This window comes from Furipterus horrens, unplaced genomic scaffold, assembly GCF_987537825.1.
Source record: "Furipterus horrens unplaced genomic scaffold, mFurHor1.1.pri manual_scaffold_11, whole genome shotgun sequence".
Classification (NCBI taxonomy): Eukaryota; Metazoa; Chordata; class Mammalia; order Chiroptera; family Furipteridae; genus Furipterus; species Furipterus horrens.
Genome location: NW_028327181.1, coordinates 98,825,300 through 98,847,317, shown reverse-complemented (window position 1 = coordinate 98,847,317; position 22,018 = coordinate 98,825,300). Strand labels below are relative to the sequence as shown.

The 22,018-nt window shown below is 64.1% G+C and overlaps 2 protein-coding genes across 6 annotated transcripts; one reads left to right on the top strand and one right to left on the bottom strand.

Moving 5' to 3' along the window:
* Window positions 1-218: 218 nt before the first annotated feature.
* Window positions 219-12,833, bottom strand: CASKIN2 (CASK interacting protein 2). The gene is made up of 20 exons (XM_090290679.1): window positions 12,716-12,833; window positions 11,112-11,611; window positions 7,316-7,367; window positions 6,724-6,821; window positions 6,194-6,339; window positions 6,008-6,103; window positions 5,791-5,921; window positions 5,502-5,610; window positions 5,070-5,178; window positions 4,774-4,868; window positions 4,079-4,340; window positions 3,838-3,959; window positions 3,677-3,737; window positions 3,473-3,564; window positions 3,199-3,309; window positions 3,020-3,121; window positions 2,802-2,940; window positions 1,161-2,636; window positions 851-1,073; window positions 219-431 (listed from the first exon to the last, which is right to left on the bottom strand). The coding sequence occupies exons 2-20, from the start codon at window positions 11,203-11,205 to the stop codon at window positions 341-343; spliced, it is 3,609 nt and encodes a 1,202-aa protein (XP_090146805.1). The 5' UTR covers window positions 11,206-11,611; window positions 12,716-12,833; the 3' UTR covers window positions 219-340.
* Window positions 12,834-13,016: 183 nt separating this feature from the next.
* Window positions 13,017-21,640, top strand: TSEN54 (tRNA splicing endonuclease subunit 54). Of its 5 annotated transcripts, none has more exons than XM_090290671.1 (11): window positions 13,017-13,980; window positions 14,099-14,263; window positions 14,392-14,455; window positions 14,537-14,620; window positions 14,967-15,090; window positions 16,068-16,120; window positions 18,496-18,597; window positions 18,813-19,456; window positions 20,223-20,283; window positions 20,613-20,729; window positions 21,168-21,640. In XM_090290671.1, exons 1-11 carry the CDS (start codon window positions 13,890-13,892, stop codon window positions 21,316-21,318), a joined length of 1,656 nt encoding a protein of 551 aa, XP_090146797.1. In that variant the 5' UTR covers window positions 13,017-13,889; the 3' UTR covers window positions 21,319-21,640. The 5 variants fall into 5 exon arrangements, with proteins under 5 accessions (XP_090146797.1, XP_090146799.1, XP_090146796.1 ...); XM_090290673.1 differs by having other exon boundaries at window positions 13,890-13,980; window positions 14,911-15,090; window positions 20,613-20,725; window positions 21,168-21,297; XM_090290670.1 differs by having other exon boundaries at window positions 13,892-13,980; window positions 14,911-15,090.
* The last annotated feature ends 378 nt before the right edge of the window (window positions 21,641-22,018 follow it).

The window sequence follows — 22,018 nt, the reverse complement described above, 5'->3', positions numbered from 1 at the left end:
AAGGGGACCTTGGCACAGGAACTTGAGACACTGGGGGAGGGGGGGCCAGAGACCACACCCTAGGAGCTCTGCACCATCTTCCTCCCCAGGGTCTCTGTCCAAGCGGGGTGGGGGGGGGGAAGGGGCTCTCTGCTCAGGTTATACATAGGGAGGGGGTTTTCACTGAGATGCCAGGTTCTGACAAGTTCCCTTGGGCCCCCATGGAAGTGCCTCCCCCCGCCCCCCCCCAAGAACTGCAGTGCTGACAGCCACTGGTTGGAGCAGCAGGAGGGACCCCGATCGGATGGCAGGAGCTGCTTCCACACTGGGGCAGAGGCAGTGGGCACTGCCGAAGGCTGGCTCAGTCCAGCATGGCATCCAGCTGGTCAGCCAGGGCGTCAAACATGGTGCTGATGTCATCCAGGATGTGCTTGGTGGAGGTGCTGGGGGCGCTGCAGGGGGAAGGACAGGCTCAGGTCAGCAAAACTCGGTTCACCCCGCTGGCCCTGGGCACAGGCGCGGTTACCGAGCACCTGGTTGGAGCCCAAACTTCCTGAGAACTGGGCCTCACAGCCTCCTGGGTCAGTAGGTGTCCCTGCCCCTGCCTCTCACGTTAGTGCTCTGGGGCTCCAAGGGGAAATGATCCGCCCAGACTCAGGCGCCTCTTCAGTGGCAGCCACTATATTCCCTGCAGGTCAGCTCTAGGCGACTCCAAAACCTGGGCTCCTGCCATCCCAACAGGGGCCCCCCAGCTTGAGGATCTACCTGTGACACCTGTCTCCCAACGGTCCCAGGACCCCCAGAAAGAGGCAGTGGGAGGGGCTGTCCCCATGCCGCCACCTCCCGCCCCTCTGCGCCCAGCACCCCTCACCCCTCCTGCTCCTCAGCGCCGATGCTCTTCTCCGCCGCCCGCAGTGCAGCTGCCAGGGACGAGCTGGTCTGCTCCAGCCTCTGCTGGGCCCGGCCCGAGCCTGCAGCTCCCATGCTCTCCGGCCTTGGGGGCGGTACAGGGCGGGGGCCTAGTCGGGGAGCGAGCTTAGGGCCAGAAAATGCCAGCTGGGTGCAGGCCACGGACACTGGCTTGGGGGCCGTTCCTGCATGACAGGAGGGTTGGCTTGTGACTCGACGGCGCAGGACAAGCCCTGCAAACAGCGCCCGGCCCCGCAGGCCCTGCCCCATACCTGCTCCGGGCACCTTGATGAGGGCAGCGGGTGGAGCTGGGGGTCCCGGCTCCCCATGCCGCCGACCGCCTGCTGGGTTTTCCGCAGCTGGCCCAGGGCAAGGGGGCACGGGAGGCTGGGATGGGGGGCTGGGAAAAAGGGGGACTGGCGCTCCTGGAGTTGGAAGGCTGTTAGGGTCAGGCTGAGGAGGACTGGGAGAAGCCAGGGGGGACTCACTGGGGGTCTGGGAGGGCAGGGGCACAGAGGGGATGGGCATGGCACTGGCCACTCCAAAGGCCAGAAGCGCCGTCTGCAGCGGCTCTCTCTCCCGGCACTTGGGCCTCCGCTTGACAGTGTCTGACTCCGTGAGGTTGAACTCCAGGCCGGCGGGCACAGGTGTCTCCCGAGATGGGGGGCCAGCTGGCTTCGGCCGTTGCTTGATAGTCAAGTTCCCCTCCTCCGCAAACGGGAGCCCTTCCCCTGAGCTGCCCCGAGATGGGGGTGTCCCCTCAGGCCCTGGACCCTCCTCCTCCTCTGTGTCTGATGTGGGGCCAGCTGGGGCATGCGGGCCAGGGGGCTCCGATGGGCCAGTTGGTTCACTCAGCGTTCGCCTTCGGGGACCTGTGGCCCCCTCTTTGGGTCCTGGGCTTCCATCTAGTGGAGGTGGATCCGGGGTGGGGCCAGAGACAGAGCTGAGGCGCTTTGGGGGAGGTGGTGGGGGGCCTTTGCGTCTGGCCCGGAGGGCAAAGGACTGGCTGCGGGAAGCCCCTCGACCTGGTGTCTGGCTGGGGCCGGTCCGGGCTAGGGCGCTGCGTCCTGGTCGCCGAGTGAGGGTGGCATAGCTGCCCAACGCACTGCCCGCTGGCCCTTCGGCCTCTGCCTCTACGTCCCCCTCCGTCGGGCCGGGGCGGCTCAGGCTGTGGGACCGGCGCTTGGGCCGAGGCGGGTCCGGAGGAGTGGCAGGGGAGCCAGCCAGGTACGAAAAGGCCCGGGGGGCCCCCGCAGGTGGCCCAGGGGCTGGGCTGGAGGGTGAGCCCTGGGGGTACATGAAAACATAAGGGGGAGGCCCTTGGCCAGGAAGTGGGGAACAAAGCTTAGAAGGTCTGTCTGTGCCCTCTGGGAGGTTCCTCTCCTGTGGGGTGCTGGTGTCCCCACTGCTGGGCTGGGGGGCAGGCTGTTCCTGTGAGTGACCAGACCCGCGTGAGCGCGCTCCGATGCTCTCCTGGCTTGGGGAGCGGACCGGGGGCAGGGGCAGCGGCTCAGAGCCACCCCCTGCCATGGCTGCCTGGAGCTCGGGGCTCAGCTCACTGCCCTGAAACGTGAGGAGGCGTGGGCCCGCCGCAGCGGGGCTGTCCCCGTTCTCCAGCCCCTCGATGGCCATGAGCTCCGGGCCCCTGGCCGGTCTGCGGCTGCCCTCGCCTGGGGCCTCCCCCTGCAGCAGGCCCCGCCGGAGCTCAGCCAGACGCTTCACCCCCAGCATGAGCTTCTTCTGATGACCTAAGAGGGGGGGATACGGGTGGCAGGTTAGCTGGGGCTGGAAAGGTCACCCTAGTCTCTCTGGAACCCCGTTCTCTCTTCCGGGCCTGGACTCTGAAAAGGTCCTGAAGACCCTCGGAGGCATGTGGGCCCCCAGCGAGAGGCCCCAGGGCGGTCGGCGCTCACCCAGCTTGTTGACACCGATCTCCTGCAGCTCCTCCCAGGTGAGGTCGGCCACCAGCCCCATGGAGTCGTAGCCGCTGCTCAGCAGCTGCTTGTGGTACTGCGGCAGCCCCAGCGCGCACAGCCACTCCAGCAGGTCGGCCTGCGGGAGCACCGCTGGCGGTCAGAGCCGGCCCCGACGCCACGGCCGTGGCCGGGAGCCCGCGCCGGCGCCCACTCACCGGCACGTAGGTGGGCAGCCACTCCGTGATGTTGAGCTGGGCGACCTCTGAGGCAATCTTCTTCCGGTGCCCAGGCTTGGTCACCCCGATGGCTGTCAGGTCCTGCCACCCAGAGAGGTGCCATCAGGCCCCTCCTCTGCCCGCCGGACCCTCCACTGCCCTTCCGCAGGGGCACCTACCTCAGGCGTCATGCGGCTGATGGTGGGTACGTCGTAGCCAGCTTGCAGAAAGTGGGCGGTGTAGCCCTCCAGCTGGAACTCACTCAGCCAGTTATAAATGGCCTGCGCGTCCTGAGGCAGGGCAGGGCAGGGCCAAAGTTACCAGAGGCCCGTTCGTGAGGAGGGGCCCAGAGCGGCGCCCGGGGTCCTGGCTTGCGCAGGGACTTAAGTCCATCCTGAAGCCCATCTGACCCCCACCCGGGGCCCGCAGCCCAGTCCCCAGTGGGAGCCACACCTTCCCTTCCAGCAGCTGCTCCGGCCTCACGTCCTGGGTGAAGAGCTGCTCCCCAGAGCGACAGTTGGCCAGAGGGCGGTGGCTCAGGTTGTCTTCAAGGAGGGAGAGGGATGGAATCGGGTGGCAGGACGAAGGGGTGCCAAGCCCTGGGCCTCCCCACCCGAGCCTCTCCTAGCCCATCCAGGCCCCATTTACCCTTCCTACCTGCCAGGGACGGGGGGTGCAGGCCTGGCAGCACCTGGTCCTCTCCAGCAGACGGAAGCGGCTGGGGACAGGAAAGGGCCGACTCAGTGTTCGGAGAAGTGGCAGCAGGAGGGTAGGCCCTCGCCCTCCCCCTCCCCCATGCCAACCCCTCCCCCTCCTACCTGGGCATTCTCAATAAGGAGCCCAGTGCCGTGGCCGTTGGTGCCCTCGGAACTCTGCCCGCTGCCAGCACTGCGGATGCTGCCCACGCTGCCCTCGCTGCCCACGCTGTTCCTGTCACCTGCTGCGGGGGCAGAAGCAAAGGGGTCAGAGCCCCAGCTGGCCTTGCCAACAGCCGACTGGCAGCCTGCCAAAGCCCGATGCCCGCCCTGGTGCCCAGTGCTGCCCTTCAGGAGGACGTACCTGGGCTGTCCGGGCTCAGGCCCGCGCGCGGAAGCTGGCCGCAGGTCAGAGGGTGCAGGTGCTCGTCAGCGGGGGGCTGCGGTGTCCGGGAGAAGCTGGGGCGCAGGGGGGTGGGCACAGCGGGGAGGCGGGATGTGAGGGTGCCCGCCCGCTTGCTGACCACCTCGACAATGCCGGGAGGAAAGTAGCCCACACGGTCCGTGCCCCGCTGGCTCTCATGGATGTGCCCCTTCCAGCGGCCATCGGGGTGCTGCTCGAGCACCTGCAGCAGACGGGCGGCGGGAGGCAAGGCTGGCTTCCTGTACCGAGCAAGGGCGGCAGCCAGCCTCACAGCGGCGGCCCAGCTCCTCACCCCCGCCCCGCCCCGCGAAGCTGGTCTCTGACGCCTGAGTCAGCCCACAGTTCTGCCCCTGCCGCCGGCACGCAGCCCAGTCCTCTGTGTGCCTCCAGCAGTCCTGGAGTCGGCCCAGCTTCAAATCCCAGCTCCATTGCTTGTGAGCTCTGTGGCCTTGAGAAGTCACAGTAATTTCGCTAGGCCTCGGTTTTGTCATCCCTGAGAAGGGAAAGGTGAGGCACCCTTCCCTGCAGCGGAAGGAGCCAATGCCACAGCACACACAAAGACCGCGGCACGGGGCCTAACCCACAGCGGGCACCCGGGGAAGTGTTCACAAAGGGACATCCGCACTGGGCCTCACCGTGATGACGTCCCCCGCCCGGACATTGAGGGCAGTGGGGTCGTGGAGGTTCCAGAAATCCTTGAGTGCGCGAACCTTCAGGATCCCTGAGGCCTCTAAGGGAAGGGGGAGGACCAGTGTCACCTCCGGGTCCTTAGGACGGTCCCCTCCATGGCCCTCCCCAACGTCCCTGCCTCATCAGTCCCAAGCACTGACCCCGGCGAGCCCCAGACCCAGGAGTGTGACGCCTGCTCCTGCTCCACTTCCAGGCACCCCTGGAGTGGGGACCCCGGGCTGGGTCTCCCACATACACTCACCCCGCAGCAGCTGCTTGATCTCCCGGCTGGCCTGGGAGGTGGTGAACTGATTGACAATGTCCAGTGCCGTCTGGTTGTACGTGTTCCGAATGTTCACGTCCACCCCGCCCTGGGGACACCGTGCAGAGTGAGCGTGCACTGAGCACGTGGCCTGTCATTTCCCCCAACCCTCACAACTACCCAGGAGGTAGGTACTATCTTCAAACTTTACAGATGAGAAAATGGCAGACAAGGTCAAGGACGAGCTCAAGGTCACCCGGCTAGTAAGAGGCAGAACTGGGGCTCGAACCAGGTCCATCTGCTCTCCAGCCACGCAGCCACCGTACTTGCAAAACACCGTGTTCGCAGGGGAGGCCCCTTCGCGGCGGGTCTCGGACCCGGCACCAGCAGGGTTGGCGTGCACCTGCGGGGTGACCGGGCGCCCACACACACCTCCAGAAGCAGCCGCACCACCTCGGTCTTGCCGTACAGCGCGGCCTCGTGCAGCGCCGTGCCCGTCTTGGTCTGGCGGTTGATCTCAATTCCCGCTCTCAGGAGCTGCCTGTGGCGGGGAGGGGAGTCACCAGGGCGGCGGGGGCGGGAGAGGAAGCCCGTTGCTGGAGGCGAGGGAGAGCGATCCAGGGTAAAGGTGAAGAGGGCAGCAGGGCAGGGCACCGGGGGGACAGTGCCGGTCCCACAGGAAGGGGACGAGGAAGTGAGGGTGGGGGGAGCGGTTGGGTACCTGATGACCTCTCTGTGGCCATTCTTGGCAGCCAAGTGCAAAGGCGTGGTGTAGTTGGGATCACACGGGTCCTTGGCCTCCCCCTCCAGCAGGGCCACACACAAGTGACTGTTCAGCAGCAGCTGGGCCACCTGCAGCAACGGGCGCCCGGTGGAGCCTCCGCTCGAGAACCCCCAGATGCCCAGAGCCCAGCCCCACTGAGGGCTTCCGGCCTCACCTTGAGCCGCCCAAACTCGCAGGCCAGGTCCAGGGGGGTCTTCTTGGCCTTGTTGACCAGGCAGGGGTTGGACTGATGCTGGAGGAGCATTTCTGACTGGGGGTGAGTGGGGAGCTGAGTGAGGCGTCTGGCCTGGCCAGCCCCAGCCCCGGCCCAGCAGCCCTGCGGGCAGGCGGGCTCACGTACCACTTCGTAGTGGCCATACTGGGCAGCCAGGTGCAGCGGGATCTGCCCGTCCAGAGAGGCGACGTTGACAGCCGCGGAGGCCCGCAGCAGCAGCCGCACGGGCTCCAGCCGGCCCTGCCAGGCCGCGTAGTGCAGTGGGCGCATGCCTGCAGAGGGGGCGGGGGCGCTGAGGGAGGTCCTGGGACGGTGTGGGACCGGGGTCAGGGGCCGCCCCCACTGGGCGGGAGGCAGGCCCCACGGGAGCAATGCCAGCTTCGCGTGGGCTTGGTCAAGAAAAGGACTGGCTCCACGGAACTGAAGCCCGAATGCCACCCTGCCCACCATGCGTGACCTGGGGACACCATGACAACGACGGCAACTCTGGAAACTGGATGTCAGTGCCACCCACTAGCCCACAAGGCCACGAAGACTGAAGAGGGGAAGCGTCTGCGAGCCCAGAGAAGCTGCGCCGACCCCTATCGGCATGGCTACGCTGGAGCAGAAGCAAGCTCCGGCCACGGGTCTGGGTGGGGGGCACGCTGGGGTCTCACCATTGCTGTCCTTGATGTCCACGGTGGCCTGAGCCTCCAGCAGCAGGGCTATGAGCTCCAGGCTGCCCCCCAAGGCGGCATGGTGGAGAGCGGAGAATCTGGCGTGGACAGGACACAGTGGGATGACAGTGAGCAGCTCCCTGCCCCCCAAGTCCTTGCCTTGCACACCAGACCCGTCCTGGGGGCTGGCAGGGCTGGGTTACTTGCCCACTGCGCCCCCCCAGCCCCCGACCGCCAGCCCTGCCGTGGGAGCGCAGAGCGGCCGGGCTACAGCATGAAAGGGCTCAGTGTCTGGGCTGAGAGGCCTGTTTGTCTGGCCGGCCCAGGGGAGGGGGCCGTGGGAGCAGGAGCCCGAGGGCTCCTGTCCTCTGGGGAGAAAAGGGGGCCCAGCAGGAATCTGACCCAAGGAGGCCCCTCAGAGAGGCAACAGGGCCCCTCCCCTCCCTCAGGGGCAGGACTCCTCCCTCCCGTCCCAGACGGGCAGGGCCCAGAGCTCTCCACACACTCGGAGGCCATGTTTGAGAGCGGAAGGGGCTCTAGGCTGCAGGCCGTCCCCTCGCACAGCTCCCGGGGGGACGGGGCTCACGCTCACCCGTCAGCATCCTGGTAGTTGACGTTGAGTCGCTTCGTGGAGCCGAGGAGCTCTGGGGACAGAGCAGGAGGCATCAGGGCACCCTCGCGAGACCCGCCCTCCGCTGCGCCCTAACCCAGTGCTCCCCCACGCCCCAAACGCAGCTGACCTCCTGGTGTGCAGGAAAGCACCTGCCCCATGGCCCTCCCGCGTCCTGGCCCGCTGGCCCAGCGGCTCGGGGGCACCGGGCACGGGGAGCTGCTGCAGCCGTGGCCTAGCGTTCCCGGGCCCCCAGCCCAGCCCGTTTATAGAGCCAAGGGGGCGGGGAGGGGGACTGGCATGCCGTGCCCTCGATAGGCAGGCCCACGAGCGCATGGTTAGCATTCCTGCCTGAGCGGGCCAGGGAACGAGTCTCATTGTCCCGCGGGGCCGAGGGGGCTGGGGAGGGAGGAGAGGGACACAGCGGCAGATGCCAGGGCTGGCCTCAAGGGCCACTGTGCCCGGCCCGGCGCCATCCCTGAACGGAGCAGGGTGGAGAAGGTGGTGTCAGAGAGCTCCCATTACGCCCCAGTGCTGCCATGTACTAGCTGTGGGGTCTTGGGCAAGTCACTGAACCTCTCAGGCTCAGCGTCCTCTTCTGTACGACGGGCCGGTCACAGAACCCGCTCACCAGGCTAAGCACCTCTGCCAGCACGCAAAAGGCGGGCACGAGCCCTGCTCCGCGCCCCACAGCACCAAGGGGCTGTCCCCCAGCAAAAGCTGGAACAGTCCCCCACTGGCCTCTGTCTGCATCCCCAGGCCCCAGGCGGGGGACTCGAGAGGCATGTGCAAGACGCCGGTTCATCCCTCAGGAGCAGGAGTCACGCAGGTGTGTTCCGCACGTGCGCCAGGGCACCGGAAGTGCCCCGATGAGTGTTCTTGGGCGGGGGTTCCCTGTCACAGGTGGCTCTGGCCTCCTGCTGGAACCCACCCCTGCAGGGAAGCAGGAGGCCCAGCTCAACCCAAGCAGGCGGGGTGCCAAGCATGCTGGTTCAGGCCTGCCCCCAGGCCCTGGTGGGCCCCCGAATACCCCAGCCAGACAGGGCCTCATTCCAACAGGGAGGGACCAACCCCGCAGGGATGAGCGTGGGACGGGGAGGGCGGGGACAGCTACTTTTAGGGCCGAGCCAAACGATGCCACTGCTGAAGCTGTAAATACAGAACCAAGGCGTGACTCAGAGGTGAGGACGGGGCGGGGGGGGGGTGCCGGGAAGCGGCCCAGGTAGCCCAGGCCTCCGCGAGCCCCCTGGTCACACAGAGCCACTCAGGGCAGGGGAAGCTGGCAGCACCTGCCTCAGATGCGCCTCCCTGGCTGGGAGCCTCTCTGAGCCTCCGTGAGGACGACGAGGTCACCAGGAGGGGGACAGGAAGTCCCTCCACCTGCTGCCCACCTGGACAGCCTGGGATGGGGCAGCGGGGTGGTGAGGCGCACCCGCTCCATGCAGCGACAGGACAATGTGACAGAAGAGACAGGAACAGGGGCCGGGCCAGGCTGGGTGGCTCTGTTCTTCCCAGAACAATGGCCGGAAAGGCGGCTGGGGAGAGGCGCGCAGTGACCAGTGACTGCACCGGGACCTGGTGGGAGGGCGGAGGGTCCCGGCTCTGGCACGGCCCCAGGCGCTGCCCCTGCAGCTCAACCTTCTTTCCCGGCCTGGCCCTGGGGGTGGGAGGGCGCCTCCTGACTTAGGCTCGGGCAGAGGATGTGAACTCAGCGGGCCACCCCCAACCCCCTCCATTTCCTCTGGTCAGAGAAGGAGACAGCTCAGAAAGGGGAATGGGGGAAGGAAGGGGGAGGGCCAGGGGCAAAGCCAGGGCTGCACCCCCTCCTCCCAGCCACCTGCTCCCTGAAGAGGACCTGGGTGGGCAGGGCTCGCCGGGCCCAGGGACCAGACATCGAATGGGGCAGCTGAGGGAGTACCTCTCCTTGGCCAGCTAGAAAGCACCCCCCAGAAAACAAGGGGAGGGAGCCCGGACACCGCCCTCTGGCAGTTTCCTTGCCCCCCACCCCCCTCGTGGTGCGTGGCAGGAGCTCCCAGCCTCCCTCCTGAGAGCTGCTTTCCAGCCGCCTGGGGGACTAACTTGCGGGGTCCCAGGCTCTCTGTGCTGATTTAATCCCAGGGCGAGGAGACGAGGGAGGCGGCACGTTCAGAACAGTCCCAGGCAATTCCCACGGGCAGCCAAGTGTGGCAGCTCAGGCGGGAGGGCGCAGGCTTATCCCTGACCTGCCACACAACGGCTGGGGGACCTTGGGCTCCCTGTCAGCGACCCCACGTGCAAAGTGAACATGGCGACAGGGAACGAAGGGGAGCACCACAGGTCGTGAGCGGTAGGGCCTGCAAATGTCACCTTGTGGTTTCCTTTCGGTCACTAGCTTCCCCAGCTTCTCAGAGGACCGGGAAGGGAGGCACCGTGCCAGGGCCTGCCGAGGAGTCCCAGGAACCTGTCCCTCTGCGCCTGTGCCCACTCTGTGCAAGGCCCTTCGGGGGCTCAGGGAAGGGACTGCCTCCCCCACGGACATTTCCCCGGGAGCTCACAAGCCCAGCTGTGAGGCTCCCACCAGCACCCACCAGACCCCACCCGCCTGTCCTCCCTAGGACCTCACTTTGAGGCCTCGGGGCTGTGAGGCCAATGGCAGCTCAACCAAGGCCCCACCGGGCAGGTAGCCAAAAACAACACAGAGGTGAGGGGAGAAGGGTGAGCGGCTCCCGCTCCTGCGCCTCCAGGGACCTCTGAAGCACCCACACTTCCATCTCCCTCTGCCCTGGGGCTCCCGCCCTGCTGTGCAAGGGAGCCTCTGGTTCCTAGGCCCTTAAAGTTCTTCCTTCTGGCACCCACATGAGCAGGTGTGGGTGGGGATAATTAGATGCTTGCAAGTAGCCAAGGGGTGTCTTGGGGCTAGACCCCAGCACCCCCCACCCGTGTGGTGAGCGCACACTCCTCTTGCTCCTGTTGCTATAGGAACTCAAGGGGACAGGTCCAGTGTCCTCCTGGGATGACCCGGAGAGCCACACCCTAAAGCCCAGAGGTCCTCTCTCCTTGGGGTCTCACAAAGAGGTTCCCAGGAAGTGGGGCTCACATATGGCCACCCATGCACAGAGCCCCTATAACCCTGTCAGCAGTAGCTACTGGACAGGGTTTAAGGGGCCTCCTTGCATGGGTGGCCTATATGTGAGCCCCACTTCCTGGGAACCTCTTTGTGAGACCCCAACGGAGAGAGGACCTCTGGGCTATAGGGTGTGGCACTCTCTCCGGGTATCCCAGGATGGACACTGACCTGTCCCCTTGAGTTCCACATAGCAACAGGCGCAAGAGGAGTGTGCGCGGGGTGGGGGCGTGCGGGGGTGCCTCTATCTGTTTCGTCTTTCCCAACCCATTGTCAGAAACTCCGCAGCCCCAGGGAACAATCTGAAAACCACCTGCTAGAGGAAAACGCCAGCAGGGCAGGAATTCCGGTTTGTTTCATTCACTGGGAGACCCAGTGCTTTAGGACAAACACAGCCTGGCACATACGTGCACTCGAACAGATTTGAATGAATGCACGTCAACCCTTTTACAGGTGAGGACACTGAGCCCCAGAGAGGTAAAGGGATTTGCCTAAGACACACAGCACGGGGGACCCAACGTCCTCTGCTCTCCCACACAGAGGCACTCCTTGTACAGAACAAGACAGTTCTACCACCCCAAGTCCCCCAATGACAGTGACCCCCCAGTCTTCTCTCTGCAACCTGAGCACTCAGGAGAGGGTCTCAGCAGGACAGTCACCCCATCAAGTACTCACTCGTCTTTGCAGCCTTGACTTTAGCCACCAGTTTCTGCACTCCAGTCACATCTCCATTTTTGACGGCAAGGATCAGGTCCTGTTCACGACCCATCCTGGTCCCTGGGCTGGGCTCTGGGTTGCGGAGCCCAGGAGAGAGGCACAAACACAGGTCTAAGCCCAGGCGTCAGGGTGCCATGCCTCCGCCCGTGGCGGGCCAGGCGTCCTGGGGGAGTGCGTCCGGTGTCTCAGACAGTGGGTTCCCGTCAGGCGCTGACAGGCACCCCAACAAGGCAATTCATGAGCTGCAGCCACACGCAGGAAAGCAGATCTCGGAGGGTGGGTGGAGGCTGCTTGGAAATCTGGACAGACAGCAGCATGCAGCCTCTGACAGCCCTGGGCTGGGCTGGGACTGGGCACGCCAACCTTCCCGGCGTGGCTCAGGAGCACGGGTGCCCACGCGGACAGCAGCCAGCATTCCCTCGGGCCTGGAACAGCAGCGGCGGGCAGGTCTCGGGGGTCTGGAAAAGGCGCAGGGCTTCAGCTGAGAGCTAGGCCAGCGCCTGCAGAGGTCCCAGACGCAGAGCAGGGCAGGGCCTCCAGGAAGCCCCCCAGCCACCCTGGCTGGGCTTCGGATCAGGGGAGGAGCTGAGCCACTCAAAGCGGGAACAGAGCCACCCTGCAGGAGGAATATCTGGAGCGGGGAGGGGTGGCACCTTGGGTGGGGGAGGCTGAGTCACGGAGGCCCCAGGGCACCTGGCAGCACCTCAACCTGGGGCAGGCTGGGCAGCAGCCTATTCTCCACAGCCCAAGGGGCTGACACCCACGGACAACTGGCGGGCCAGGAGGCGGGGCCTGCGACGGTTATGCACAGGCAGACGGGAGGGTCGCTCCCTGCTGAAGGTGGCTGCCCCGGACGCCGCAGGGCTCCTTATGAATTTAGAGTGGAGTGGGGAGCTTCTGGCCCCCCATTTCTGGCAGGGGTCTGCCTGCTGGACAGCGAGGCTTTGCAGCACCTGTTGCTGACCTATCCTCACCCCTTGTGCGGGATGGAGAAGCAGCTGGGCAGAGATCAGAGGCAGGAGCTGGGGCACCGCTGGCAAAGGGGGCTGTTGAGCCCCTCAAGCCCGAACCTGAGGCCCAGAGCCCCAACTTCAAGGCAGAAAAGCCTGCCTCAGTTCCTCAGTGACACGGATTTATTGCCTGAGCCCTGCGGCATGAGACCCGGCAGGCCTGGGGCTCTGGCTGGGGACCCTCACTCCCAAAACGTCCCAAGCCCAGCCCAGACGGTACTCCCTCTCTCATGGCCCGCGGCCGACATTGGGGGAGGGCGCCCCTGGCAGTGCCTGGGGTCGGGCAGGCGTCCCCCGCCCCCCGGAATGCTCGCCCAGGGCCGCGCAAACCCGCAACCCCAACCCCGGCCAGGCCGACCAGGGGAACAAAGCGGCGGGAGGGACCGAGTGGGCCAAGCGCCGGAGGGGCTGATGCGGGAGCTCGGAAATAAGGGGGCGCGAAAGAGGACGGAAGGAGCAAAGAGACGGAGGCGTCCGCAGACCCCGCAGGAAAAGTTAGTTTGCGCCCGCCCTCGAGGGTGCTGACCCCCAGCTCAGGCCCCGCAGGCTCACCTTTCCCAGCCGCCCCGCCAGGGGGTCCGGTCGGCCCTGCGCGGTCCCTGGCACTCAGGACCGTGGCTCCCGCTGCCCCCCCTTACCCCCTTTCTCCTCCTCCTTTTCCAAGGCCGGCTCGGCGCCTCCCGCAGGAAATCCCGCCCCTCCCCCCTCCCTCCCGCCGGATCGGGAGCGGAGGAACCGTCCCGGCCGCGCAGTCGGGCTGTCAGTCAGCGCCGGCGGCCCCGCCCCCATCCGCGCCAGGCCCCACCCCCATCGCCCCCGGCGGACCGGAGAAGCTGGCCGGTCTGCGCATGCGCCCAGGTGAAGCGCGGGGTGTGGGGGTCAAGAGCCTGTGCCCTCTGAGTTCCAGTTGCGGACCCGAGACTACCTGGGGCTCTAGAGTTTGAGCCGAAGGGTTTGTGACTGGGTGGGAGAGAAGACTCGATGTGAAGGGGTCTGAAAACCGAGACTCGGGAAGCACCCCTTCTTTGCCCCCTGTCCCCCGTGGGGCTCCCGCAGTGACCTCCGCCAGCGTCGACGCGCAGAACACAGACTGGAGCAAGGGTGCCACCTAGTGGACGGTATCGGAGCGGCCCACGGTGGCGGCAGCTTGGACCCCAGCCTCGAGGAGGTGCTAATGACGGCCTGGGGTGGCGCTTCAGCACCACCGGAGGCCGGACAGCGCCGCCTGCCCCCGGGTGCTCGAAACCTGCCTTCCAGACCCCTCGGACGGGGCCTAACGGAAGACCCTGAAGGGAACCCGAACTTCCCCAGACCGGACCTGACATCTCCCGGGGGCCTTCGGTTTGCGAAGCTGGAATTCGGGCACCCCCCGCGTTCCCTTTCCTAAAGCCCCTCGGCCTGCGTCCTTGCCCAGCCAGACGGCCGCGACTCAAGCGGCCCAGGACTGCGGAGGAGGCACAGCGTCGGGCTGTTCCTGCTGTGCTTTCAGACGCCAGTGTCCTCGGGTCTTACTAGTGAGCAGCCCGGAGGAGGGTTAGGGACAGTACAGGGAAGCCGCTGCGAGTCCGGAGACCCGCAACCCCTCTGCCCCCGGAGTCGAGGCACAAGCCCGCGCTGGGGGCCGGGACAGGAGGAAGGCGGGAGCCGGCGGGCGGACCCGGAGCCCAGAGGCGCGGAGGGATCGGCCCGCTTTAGGGCCGCGCGGAGTTCCGGCGGCGGGCGGGGCATGGGCGGTGCGCGCGCAGGCGCGGCGGCGGCCCCATGGCGTCCGAGCCGGACCTCGCGAGCGTGGAGGTTCCTGCCGGGCGCGTGCTCAGGTGCGGCGCGGCGCGGCCTGGGGGAGCGGCGGGGCCGTGCGGTGGGCGCGGGGGCGGGGCCGGGGGCCCAGACGGCCCTGGGTGCGCGGCTGTGACCCCGCGTCTCCCGCTTCCCCAGTTCCCGGGAACTCCTCGCCGCCCGCTCGCGGTCCCAGAAGCTGCCCCAGCGCTCGTATGGGCCCAAGGACCTCCTCCCCGACGGCTCGGCGGCCCAGGCCGAGCGGCTGCGCCTGTGCCGGGAGGAACTCTGGCGGCTGCTGGCGGAGGAGCGCGTGGAGCGCCTGTGAGCCGGGCGGGCTGGGCTGGGCCGGGCCGGGGCCGGGGCCGGGGGCGGGATCCTGGGCGGCGGGGCGGACGCACCCCGTAGACTTCCAGGTAGACTGAGGCGGACCCCAATCCCCTCTTCGCCAGGGGCAGCTTGGTCGCCGCCGAATGGAGACCGGAAGCGGGGATCGTGGAGCTGTCGTCCCCTGCGGTGAGCGGCGGGGCTCGGGCCGGGGAACGCCCTCTCTGCCTCCCCGGCCCCGGTGTGAGTCGCGCTTTGGCTCCCGCGCAGGGTAAGTTCTGGCAGACCATGGGCTTTTCCGAGCAGGGCCGGCAGCGGCTTCACCCCGAGGAGGCGCTGTACTTGCTGGAGTGTGTGAGTGGGGCCCCGGGACGGTGGGCACGGGCTGGGCCCCAGGATCCGGAAGAGGGGTGTTGAGTTTTTTTGTTTTTTATAAAAAGCATCGCCAACTGAGTATTCAGGGATTGCTTTTTGTTCTTGGGTAAAAACACGGAGGGAGCTTGTAACCTCAGCTTGCAGAGCAAAAGACCGGAATGGCAGACGGAAAGCAGGCAGTGCAGTCTGTTAGTGTTGGCGCTGCACCGCGCTTCCCGGTGGGCAGCGTTCCTGCTGTGATACTTGCGGGGCGGGATGGAGGGGCACAGATACCAGAGCCAGGAGGTTACCCCACTGGCAGCGCCACTGCAGGCGGGATTTGCAGGTTGAACTGTTGGCCCCACTGCCAGGGCTCCATCCAGCTCTTCCACCAAGAGCTGCCGCTGTCCCTCCAGGAGGCCTACCAGCTGCTGCTGACTGAGGACACCGTGACTTTCCTGCAGTACCAGGTATCCGTCACCCTCTCTCAGGAGGGGGGCCGCCCATCCTCTGAGACTGTTAGGACTCACAAGGACCCGCGGGTGCTAGGCACAGAGCCGTGTGCTAGGGCTACGAGCCAGGCAGGGCCCTGCGGTCGTGGGGCTCATGTCCCAGTGGCGGCAGTGGATGATCAGCCAGCAAGCAGAAGGAGGAAGAAGACAAAGCGGTGGGGGGGAGGCCCAGGGCTAGAGACAGAAGTGGGAACATTACGCGCACGTGGGTGGTATTTGAAACCGGGGACTGTCTGGCTGTGTGGCCAGAGTGGAGGGCCGCACCTGAGACCTAGGTCGCTCCCACGTGAGGAGGTCAGGGGGAGCTGAGAGACCAGAAACACAGACTGGAGAGTGTCTGGCAACATAGGAGGAAAACCCGGAGAGGTGGCATCACAGAAACTAAGAGAAGGCCTGTCACGGAGGAGATGGTCAGCCATGTTGAAGGCTGCCAAGGGATCAAGCAAGATGGGGGGTATGCCTGCAGACATCTCTGTGACGGGGACATGGGGACAGGAGGGCGGACCTGGGGCTCTTTACCAGAGACCGCTCCCACCCCACCCCTCTCTGTGGAGCAGGCAGTGAGGTGTCCAGCCCCTTCTGCCACCCTCTTGTCCACACTGTAGTCAGGAGCTTCACTCTTGATGAGCTTTAGTTAACAAAATATATTTTTAAGATGTAGTTTTAGGCCTGACCCATCGGCTCTCAGCTTTTTGGGATTTGCATTTATATCAAGGAGTTGCTATATGTCATTTGTGCCAAGTAAGGTGAGCAAGAGAAAGGAGTTCATACTGAGACCTTAGTTTGGGGAGAGTGCTTACGATGGAGTGTGGTCCTGCCAATCCCAGGCTTCGGAATCTGGGGGTGGGTGGGGGAATGGCCTCTGTTTGGAGAAAATGGGATATTGTCACAAGTGGGTGTATAACATTTAGTTCGTTTTTGTTTTTTCTTTTGAGGTCTTCAGCCACCTGAAGAGACTGGGCTATGTGGTTCGACGATTCCAACCAAGGTAAATCCCTATCCCATTCCCCTCCTGTCTGTCTGGTCCTGGGGCCTGGGGGACTTGGCCCGAAGCAGAAGGTGGCCTCTGCTTCCCTAGAGCCCTTGCCCGGAGCTGCAGCCCCCTGGGCTGGGCTGGGGGCCTCTGCTGGAAAGGCTCTCTGGAGAGGCACGTTGGGACAGTCTGGGTCATTTCAGCTTATCCTGGGTTACCAAATGGAGCCCCATCTCCTGGCTGCACGGAAAGGGATTGAGCATCTGCAGCTCACTGTGAGCATGGAGATGTAGTACTGGGACAGGGCCTGGCACTTAGCGGGTGTGCGAGCAGGTTTGCTGAGTGCAGGCATGAAGGGCCAGGTGAGGAGCTAGCAGTTGAGTAGAATTTAACGTTCCTCTTCTGGGTTAGATGTTCTGCCCTGCTGGGCCTCTGAAGGTCATGCCTTAGTAACCCGGCAGTGCTGAGATCCACAGAGGCCGTCATAGTCGGAGGAGACACTGGTACAGCCTCTGGGGTTTCCCAGTATAGGACAGGCTTTAGTTTCTGCAGTTGGAACATGTGCTAAGGGAACAGTCAGTCACGTGTGTGTGTCAGTTCACCTGTGAGAGTGCTCATTCGTCCGTTCTCTCAGCGGTGTTTACTGACTACCTACTCGGTGCCAGGCCCTGTGCTCGCTGACGAAGAATAGCAGGGAGCAAAACCGCTGCCCCAGACAACTTGGACTTAGTGGGGATCTTACACAAAACGCCAGTGAACTCAGTGAACTTGGAAACATTGTATGAGTTCAACACAGAGGGCACGGCCACGCGAGGAGTCTGTCCCCTAGAACAGCACTGCCCAGTAGAACTTTCTGTGGTAAAGAAAATGTCCTGCGTTTATACTGTCTAATTATGTGGCTCGTGCAACTGAATTTTTAATATAATTTTAATGGGTTCAAATTTAACTTAAATAGTTCATGCCTAGTGGTTACCATACTGAACAGTGCAGCCTTACAGCCATAAAAAAAAAAAAAAAAAAAAATCACGGCAGGAAGAATGCCATAGGGACGGGCAGTGACGTCCCTAATACGTTACTGATGGAAACAAAAGGATCGCAAGCGGCGTGACACTCCGGTTAGGAAAGAGACATGGAGAGGCAGTCAGTACGGTGTTTTTAAGAAACACAAATGGTGCAGGGGTGTGGCTGCCCTGGCACAAGGGGACAGGCTTGCCCTAGCCAATGGGGGGGGGTGCGCGTATGGTGCCACCCCCACCCCACAGCTCCCCCAGGCAGCCCCTCCCTCGTCCTTTCACTCTGCTTTCAGTGGGGGCTAGAAGATGGCACCTGGAAATCCGTAGGAGGTGCCCATCACTGTCTGATGGAAACTGGGATAGGAAAGCCAATGCTGGTGGGGTGAGGGGTACCACAGGGTTTGGCCTGCAGTGCCAGCCGGCGCAGGCTGCATGGGCAGGCAAGGCCACCAAGGTGGGGCTGGAACAGATTTCTCCTCCGAGCACCAGGTGGAGAATGGGACCCCAGGACACAGGAAGAATCGCTGGGTGAGGACAGGCCCTAAAGGGGCCTCACGGTGGCGCCTGGCTGCAGAACGAGGCCTGTTCTGACACCGAGGGTGGGGAGATGGGGAAGGCAGCGCCTCTGAAGGGAGCTGTCTCACCTAGGCTTGTGGTCGCGTTTTGGAAAACCAGCCTGTGGTGATGGAAATGACTGAGACCGCCGTGCCCCAGACAGTTCTGTTTTTCCAGTTTAGTGTGAGAAACAGGTCTCTTGCCTGCCTAGGAGTGACCAAAGCCAAGGGCTTATCGGGCCCGTCTCCCTGCCCACCAAAGAGAGTAGGGGGCTCATTCATCAGCAGAGGGCACACCCATTGACTCAGATTCGAAGCTGGAAGGGGTCTTAATGGCCATGTCGAACCCTGCAGTTCTGCCAGCAGAGAAACTGACATTCCAAGGGTCAAGTGAGCTGCCCAAGGTGACGTGGCTGGGGCCCAGCGTTTAGCATAGCGCCTAGCGCAGTGCAACCCCCCTTTAAAGAAAAATAAGTGCTTCAGTGGTGTCCATGGGTTTTATTTTCATTTTTACTTCTTGTATTTTCCAAGTTTTCTAGTCAGTGATTAATCATTTGTTGCTGGCTCTGCAGGAGCCCTGGTTCCAGGAAGACTCGGTCGAAGGTGCCGTGGGTGAGACCTGGAGGCCTGAGCAGAGGCGCACGGGCAGGCCCCTGTGGCCGCCCCCATGTGCCCCGTGGGCAGGTCTGCGCGGGGCCTTAGCCCTTGAGTATGGCTGTGACCCCGGCCCACTGACTGTGTGCTGGGCCAGTCCCTCCCAAACTCCGCCTGGAGCACCAGGTGGAGAAGGGAGATTGTCACCCACCTCACTCTCACCCCACAGCTCCATCCTGTCCCCTTACGAGAGGCAGCTGAACTTGGACAGCAGTGCCCAGTGCTTGGAGAGTCAAAATGGCAAGAGGAAGAGGAGGAGCTCCAGCTCTCGGTAAGGCTGCCCACGTGGCCACCACCCGGGGAGGTCTGGGGGGCAGAGCGGTTGAGGAAGTGCCGGTGTTCGGGGCCGTGCAGAATGCGGGGTGGCATGGAAGAGCTGGGCTTGGGCGGCGCTGTGCAGGCTCTTGGGGGCAGCAGAACACGCAGGATGTGTGCGCCTCAGCCATCAGGGGCAGATGTGCTGTGTTTCTTCCACATGCCCCTCAGGTCCGTTAATAAGAAGCCCAAGGCCCTGGAGAACCCCCTGCACTGGGTAGATGGGACACCCGAGAGCCTGACAACCTCCATCCCTCCTCCCCGCAACCAGAGCAGCCGATGCCCAGAGGAGGAGCCCCAGGAGTCGAGCCCCGTAAAGGGCCCAGCGGGCTCCTTTCAGCTTGTAGGGTCCCTGGCGCCCTACCCTGGCCTGGCCAGGGAGGTGGTGGGGTGCAGCCAGGAAAGTGGCAAAGTAGAGAACGGGCTGCAGGGGGCTTCTAAGCCGCGCTGGAACTTTGAGCAGATCTCCTTCCCCAACGTGGCTTCAGATAGCCGCCACACCCTCCTGCCGGCCCCAGCCCCGGAGCTGCTCCCGGCCAATGTTGCGGGGCGGGAGACAGATGCCGAGTCCTGGTGCCGGAGGCTGAACCAGCGGAAGGAGAAGCTCTCCAGACGGGAGCGGGAGCAACAGGCAGAGGCCCAGCACTTCCAGGAGGACGTGAACGCGGATCCCGAGGTGCAGCGCTGCTCCAGCTGGCGGGAGTACAAGCAGCTGCTACGGAGACGGCACCTGCAGCAGACCCAGAGCCACCCGCCACACCTGTGGGACCAGCCTGTCACCCCCCTGCTGCGTCCTGGCCAGGCAGATTCCCCAGGTACCCTGCCTGAGCCCCACAGGCCACTGGCAGCTAAGGAATCACAAGACTTTGAACGGGGCATGGATTGACCACGACTGACTGAGGCTTAAGAAAGAGGAGGGGGGAGAGCAGTCCGAGGGGTGGAGCCCTCAAAGACAGTCCTTCCTCCTGGGAGGCAGCAGAAGGACCCGTGAGGGAAGGTTTAGAGGGCAAGTCAGTGCCAGAGGGGAGGAGGAGCGAAAACTACGAGCACATCCGTAACGTCACTCACTAGGTGTGTGTGGATGGCGCTGCCACCCACTCGCGACCCCCGTTCTCCCAGCCGTTGGAGGGAACGCGGTGCGGTGGCCAATGAGAGGGAGGGTTCCTGTGCGCCCTGCAGCGTTAAGGACGGGGGACTACCGGAACTGCGCTTTCAGCTGGTGTGCTGCAAGACCGCTTCCCCTAGATGGTCAAAGTTAAAAATGACAACAGCCAACACAATAGCCATCCGTGTGAATGCATCGAAATTATACCTAATTAGTGTGCTGAGAGAGCAGGTTGAAAATCGCTGTTTTAACAGGGCAAGAATGGTATTAATGGAGTCAGAGCCACTTACAACCCTTACTGGAGTAACTAGGGGAGCCCAGTCAGTTCTATTTCAATAAACAACGTGGGACATACCTCACTTTTACAAACCTGCTAAATCTGGAGACCCTCCTCTAGATGGCAGATGGAGAACTGCCAGGGGAGTCTGTAGATGACTGACTCCCCTCCCAACTGCCCTGTTTTTACTGTCCCGTAGCCACAGTCCTCCAGCAAATCTCTGTGCTGCAGACGACACACCTTGCCGACGGAGGTGCCCGGTGAGTTCCCAGGCAGTGCCCATCTCCACAGTGCTCTGGCTGCCAGCAGGAGCTGGCCGCTGGGATCTGACTCTTCAAGTTGGGTATGAGCTGGGGGATCGTTCCAGGGACTCCCTACCTGGCTAATACTCTGTGTGTCTAGGGGAAAGGGAGGAGTGAGACAGGATGGATGTACCCCCAGGGCTGGGAGGTGGCAGCTGAGCCTCTCCTGACCCCTCCAGTGGCACTTCACAGCAGGACCTCAGTTCCCCTGCATGGGCTGCTTCCTGGAACTGGGGGAGCGAAAGGGTGGAGCAGGAGAGTCCCTAAAGTTCTCACGCTTTTCTCAGGCTGCTGGAGAAGCCAGGGGGCTTGGAAATCAGCTTTGACGTTTACCAGGCCGACGCCGTGGCCGCCTTCCGAAAGAAGAACCCTGGCAGGCCCTACGCCCGGATGTGCATCAGTGGGTATGAGACCAGCGAGCACGGCCCCAGGCTGCTGCCAATTCTCGTGCAAACCAGGTGGACCTCTTCTCCACACCCGGACCATCTGCCAGTCCCTGACGGGTCCAGAGATTATGTGGCCAAAGTGACACTGCACAGCCAGTTGGTGCCATAGGAGGCCAAGCTCACCAGTCCTCAGCCCTGTCCTGGCATTTTGGGGTATTCTCTCCTGTCCACGTGGTCCTGAGCTCAGTGAGGACCTCACTCTTCCTGGCGCCCTGCCCGACCAGGACGCTGGGTCTCTCTCGAACTTACCTGAGCCATGCAGTTTGCAGACAGGAGGGCTCCAGGCCTCTCTCCCCACTGCTGTCCTGGTCTCCCTTCTCTGGGAACCACAGAGGGCTGGGTCTCAGAGCCTGTGGGTGAGCGACCCAGGTCTCAGTCTAGCCTTTATCCCTGCAGATTTGATGAGCCAGTTCCAGCCCTCAGCACCCTCAAGCGGCTGTCCTACCAGAGCGGGGACGTTCCTCTGATCTTTGCCCTGGTGGATCACGGAGACATCTCCTTCTACAGCTTCAGGGACTTCACGCTGCCCAGGGACCTAGGACACTGACCAGCTCTGGCAGGGCCCGGGGCCTGCCTGGGGGGACTAGAACTGCCTACTCTCAGGGACACTCTCACAGCCTGCCACCCCCAGGAGCTGCAGGGGCTGGCCTGAGCCTGGAGCCCCACCGTCTGGTTCGGCAGCACTTCCAAGCCCCCCCAAGCCCCGGGGCTGAGACGGCTGCCCTGGCGGTGATCCCTGTGGACCTCAGCGCTGGGTTCTTGAGGCCCAGCTGGGTGGGGCGGAAGAGGACTCTGTGCCTTTCAACAAGAGGGTGCCTGCTCACGCGATAGCGCCAAAGCCATAGCTATTAAAAACTAGATCGCTTTTCTTCCGTGGCTGGATATACTGGACAAGTACCCCCCGCCCCGCTGTTGGGGCGCACACCTCCATCCCGTCCCGTTGTGTGTGGGACTCGCCCCCAGACCCTCGTCTGTTTTGCCCTCCTGCAGAGATCCCTCCATTCTCTGGTGTGACAGCCAAGAGGAGCCCGCGGGAGGGCGGGAGCGCGACCCCGCGCCTTTCTCAGGAGAGGGGCCGGAGGGGCCGAGAAGTCACCTGCGGTCAGCCTGGCTTTATGAAGGGCAGTCCAGGGAGGGCGGCCGGCGCTTCATCGGCCCTTCCCCGAGCGCACCGGGTCCGGGCAGAGAGGCGCCATGGGCGTGTGGCTTGAACCCCGCGCTCTCCACGCTCTCCGAGCTTTGCGATG